Source organism: Nelumbo lutea, chromosome 5 (assembly GCF_056320005.1).
Source record: "Nelumbo lutea isolate HS-2025 chromosome 5, American lotus-T2T, whole genome shotgun sequence".
Lineage (NCBI taxonomy): Eukaryota > Viridiplantae > Streptophyta > Magnoliopsida > Proteales > Nelumbonaceae > Nelumbo > Nelumbo lutea.
In genome coordinates, this window is record NC_142688.1 from 21,084,719 (window position 1) to 21,090,139 (window position 5,421).

A 5,421-nucleotide genomic window follows, 5' to 3' on the forward strand; every position below is an offset into this window, starting at 1 on the left:
CACCGCCACTGACACCGCCATCTCCAGTTAGAAAGACGGTTAGGCAGTGACAGTTCTGTCCCAACAGAAAGGACGACGACCGAATTGACAAGCACAAGGGTAATCATACCCGACCTGACAAGGGCCTCGGGGCGAGTGCACGAAGTGATTATAAGAGCCCCCTGCCCCCAACAAACAAGGTATGCAAATTTTGCACTATCTGGTATTACCTTGCTTTTGAAGGATTCTAACTTGAGCTTCAGAGCCTCTACACCGGGTTCCCCTCGGAGCTTCCCCATCTCCTCCGTTTCAGGTTCCCTGCTACCCCGTTCAGAAGCAAGGTCGTGGACAACTAAGACCGGCCGGATCGCGCTCCATCAATTTTATATTATTATTTCAAATTATTTTATTCTAAAATATAAAAAAAATTGTCAATGATCAACAAATCATACAATTTATATTCACAATTCAAGTTGTGTAATATGGATTAACCGCCTTAGAAGACAATCCGGATGGGATTCTCCCTATGTTCAATTCAATTGTTTCCACTGTTGTCCTTGACTCCGTGTGCCTCCTATCCGACAACATGATAGGAGAGACTCTGAAACTATATGAGTATGCATTTGGTTTTCCGCTTGCTCAGTTTCTCAAGCGTTGTACCCTTCCATACGATCCATTTGTCCCATGATGGTAGTATGGGATGCTAATGTGAGGTATCCCACATCGATAAAATGGGATGTTGTTGTGAGGTATATATGTGTTTGGGTTCCCTCCCTCTAACAACTAGCTTTTAGAGGTTTCTCCTAAGGCACATAACAAATGTTATCAGAATCTACACTATGCCTTCCAATAACAATCGTGCGGCACAGGTGATGATGTCGGTATTGTAGTGTTCGACCAGGACTAGGTGGACTAGTGCAAAGCCGACCTGCATGGACCCCGGGACTGTTGAAGCGTGGTGGGATATTACAATCCATTTGTCCCATGTTGGTAGCATGGGATGCTAATGCAAAGTATCTCACATCAGTAGAATGGGATGCTATTATGGGGTATATATGTGCTTGGGTTCCCTCCCTCTAACAGCTAGCTTTTAGGGGTGAGTTCTCCAAAGTCACATAGGTATCCCACATTGGTAGAATGAGATGCTGTTGTGGGGTATATATGTATTTGGGTTCCCTCCCTCTAATAACTAACTTTTATGGATGAGTTCTCCAAAATCACATAACAAATAGTATCACAATTTACACTATGCCTCTAGGTGGACTAATTGAAAACCAGCCTGTGTCGGCGTCGGAACTGCAGAAGCATAATGGGATGTTACGATCCATTTGTCCCATGCTTGAGTTCCCTCCATTTAACAGCTTATTTTTAAGGGTGAATTCTCCTAACGAAGATAACCATGCTACCAGGGTCGATCTTCGTTGTCCGGTTCAAAGGAATCTACCCTAATCCTCGATTCGCTCACTTAATTATTCAAATTAACACTACAATTAATTTATACTCAGTTCGATTGCTTCAAGTATGTAAGGATTAAAAACGTTTTCTTTTTTGTTCCTTTAACAAAAGAAATTTGTATATTTTGAGAGGGAAAAAAAGTTGGAGATAGAGGAGGTCTCCGTTCAGACTTCAGAGAATTCTCAGTGGAGACTGGAGAGAGAGGACGAAGTCTAACACGAAGTCCCATCCCAAATCTCATGCCCACCCTAATTGACGAACGGGGATGATGCCTGCTTGCGATTGCGATTTGCGAAGCTGTATCTCTATTCCCCTGCAACCTTTGATGATTCCCTGATTTTTTGCAGCATAGGTCGTACGCCGTACCAGAACTAAGTGCAGATCCCCATGCCATTCGTTCAAGAGTTGCTGGTACTACCTTAACGTCGTACTCGTATGCACCCGCGGCTCATATGCAGCTGGGATTACGATACGACCATTCATCTTCGTGTGGTTAACCCTCTCACTACATTTTGGACCGTCGATCAGTAATATTGGCGAGTATTAAGACCACATATCGTTTTTCCCCGTGAAGTACATTCCACTCCACCGCATAAATCTGAAATTATAGGTCCATAGCCTCTATAAACCGAGTCCGGATATGCGCTTAACATAAGGCGCCTCACACCGATCTCACAGAGTGTTCTGCCGTACATCGGGCACATCTATACTCGTATTTATTATTCATGGGAAGATGTACCTAATACAAGCTGGGATGGAGCAGTGAGACCAAGTGAGGCGCGCTTTATGAGAAGCAGATCTCTTTGCTATAAACCGCATTCTAGCTGTGTATTTGACATCGATTCACCGTGAGATTCATCCATCTGTACGATAGGGTTAAAAATCTGGGGTGAGTGTTTTTTGTTGGATAAAAAGAGATGAGAGTTTGAAAATTAAAATCACTGGTTTGTGAAGAGGAAACATGAGAAAATCCTGCAAGTTCTTGATCGAAATGGCAAAATCGAAAATCCCGTAAGAAACGCATACAGTTGTCAGTTGTCCTTCTTCGTAATTTAGGATAAATGGAGTGGCTTTTACAATGGTCTTGGCAGAAAAATTAGTAAATTACCCCGTCTCCGTCTTGTTTGCAAAGTTTTCAAAAGGGAAAAATTTCCCGCCCCTTCCACTCTCATTTGCCTCACCAGCGTAACAGCGTTGTTGTTTATTCGATCTTTCCTAATCTCTTCGGGTCTCAGATTCCGAACATGGCCTCTCTCTCTCTCTCTCCCTCTCTCTGCAACTCCCACGGAAGATTTCATTCGAGCTCGTTGGTTTTTTCCTCCGCAAGGCACCTGTTTCAGTTCTTCCTTCGTTTAAAGGACCAAACACGGAGCTCCTGATTAACAAGGTTTTAGATCTTCAAACCCTAAGTGAAATTTATTACTTTTTTCTTCTCTTGTAAATTACTATTGTCTATTGCTGTTATTTTCTGTGCATTCTTGTGACTCTACATTTCAATCTCAATTTTCGTTATTAGATTCTAAGGAATAACGAATACTTAATCTGTTAGACCAAATATATTAATCCATCTCTGTACTTAAGAATCCATTACAGTGGGAACAACATATGGTCTAGAAGACATAGATCTAATACTCTTACCCAGTACATTTATAGGAACAGAAGAGTAAATTTATAACAGTCAAGAGGAACAGGAGAAAATGAAGAATCACAAGTGGAGATTCTCCTTTTCAACACTGCACCTGTCTCTAAAGCAGAAACCAGAAGAGTAGTAGATCTTTATTGTAGTGGATCTGGATTCTATCTAACTAAAGCCTGAGATACTTCAGCCTGCAAGGAAGAGATGAAAATTAGCCCTACCAAACGTCAAACCCTAATTTTCTATTCAACTATAAAAACAAGCACCAACATAATTGTCCAAACCATTGGGAAAATTTCTGTTAAAACTGCTGGCTAAATGCTTAGTCCGTAAATTGAAAAGAATTGCTTAAGTTGAAAAGTGAGGATCAGATTCACACCCGCACAACGACACAAATTCGAAAGCGAGTAGTCTTAGTCATAGATCAAAGTTTCTTATGGAATGAGATTGGAGGCACAGGAAACGTACAGGTTAGCCGGGGCCAGCTGGATTAGATTTCATGTGAGCTTGCTTTTCGGTTAGGAACATGATAAGAACTTGGGAGAGAATGGGTAGATGGTGGTCCATTAAATGTTCTCTGGTAGGGGAGATGGATTTGAGTTTTTTGTGCCCAATGGAAAGATCGAATAGTTCGATAGAGATCGTAAAGTTTGAGTAAGACTGTAAGAGGGCATCCAGTTTTCCGGCTTTAGCACTACCTCACAAACCGCTTAGTTTGACTGTAAGGCGATGGTAGATCACGATACCAGTGGGTGGATCAAAGAAACAACCCACTTGTAATCGAAACGGATGTGGATTCTTTTAAGGATGTAATAGTTAGGATACAAGGGCTGTACAGTATACATATATTGCCACCTTTAACTTGCTGTAGTGTAGTGATGACTCATGATGTCAGCAAATACTATCCTGACCTATGGATCAAGGAAGAAAAAGGCCCACTTGTATTGACCAGCCATGGATTCTGAACACTGAAAGGAAGTTGAGGGCTTAAACCAATTCATTATGGATTAGTATGTTCATCTTCATAACTGCTTACACTGTGCTAACAAAGGTAAGAGAGAGTGTTGGGACTTGGAATACTACCTTTGTTCTTCTTCGGCAACGCCGTTGCTTTTGTTATTGTTCCCCCCAGTCATCTTGTAATTGGGGAAGGGCACTTTCCCAGACTCGATGTGGTTGAGATCCTCTATCAGGATCTCATAGTGCCTCTTTACTTCTTCCACAGTTTTCCCGCCCACGGCCTTGGCGATATTCTGCCAGCGGTCAGGAGTATCCTTGTCATAAATGGCCAACGCCTTCTCAAACAATTTGTTCTGCTTAGCAGTCCAGGTGGAGCTGGAGCTGCGGGAGATCGAGCTGGATGCCATCCCTTCTGCGGAATGTGAGTGAGAACTGGTACGTTTAGAATAAGGAAATCGTAGATAGCCTCCGAGAAGAATGATCAGTAGAAGTGGATCGTTAGACTGAGAAAGACGATGGGAAGGCCAACAAAGGGAAACGGCAGAGCTGCTGCTCCCCAGGAAATGGGAAGAAAGGGAGAAGAAAGACTTGGGCAAGTAATGATGATAGCTTGCCATGCGCGTCCTTTATATACTAGAGAAGGGTGGGATGGGGTGGTGCCAGTTGTTGTGACTAAACTCCTTTGGAACCACAAGATGAGAGGTAAAAGAATCACTATCTGATGATAGTTTTTTTTCCTTTTTTGTGTTTTTAAATTTAATAATTGAGTCATTTTCATAACAAACAAATATCGTCTGCATGTGATTTTCTTGTTGGGTTATTAGCCTGTTTGGTTTGATATTAGATAGCCCATTAAGAAAAAAGCCTATATGCAGCGGACAGAAACATTAACCTAGAAAAACAAGGAACTTTATTTAGGAAGCAACAAAATAAGAAGTAAAATCTGTCATTTTATAAGGCTTCGTTTGGTTTGTGGGAAGATTTGGGTGGGATGGGAAAAGATCTGATGGGATGGGAAAGTGTAAAAATTTGAGAGAAAAGTGAAGACGATGAATAGTGTTCTATTTCATCAAGAGGAAGACGAACAGTAGTTCATTGACGGAAAGCTAATACGATGAACAGTGGGATGCTCTGTTTCACCAAGAGGAAGACGAACAATAATTTGCCGACGAAAAGCGAAGACAATAAACAGTGCCACTGGTCACCATTGAAAAGTGAACAGTGCCGCCGGAGACAGTTGTTCGTCGGCGGAAAGCGAAGACGATGAATGGAAAGGTACTAGAGGGTAAATGATTCTAGTCACCGTTGTTGGTATTTCTAGTGTTCGTTGTCGAGAAGACGATGAATAGTGCTTTTTTTGGGTGAAAAATGGAAGAAGAATAAAGAGAATA

The 5,421-nt window shown here is 41.9% G+C and overlaps 1 protein-coding gene across 1 annotated transcript; it reads right to left on the minus strand.

The window, feature by feature from the left end:
• Window positions 1-2,979: 2,979 nt before the first annotated feature.
• LOC148850881 (protein RADIALIS-like 1) lies at window positions 2,980-4,812 on the minus strand. Its single transcript, XM_088946123.1, has 2 exons — window positions 4,154-4,812; window positions 2,980-3,261 (listed from the first exon to the last, which is right to left on the minus strand). The coding sequence occupies exons 1-2, from the start codon at window positions 4,645-4,647 to the stop codon at window positions 3,240-3,242; spliced, it is 516 nt and encodes a 171-aa protein (XP_088802249.1). The 5' UTR covers window positions 4,648-4,812; the 3' UTR covers window positions 2,980-3,239.
• Between the last annotated feature and the right edge of the window lie 609 nt (window positions 4,813-5,421).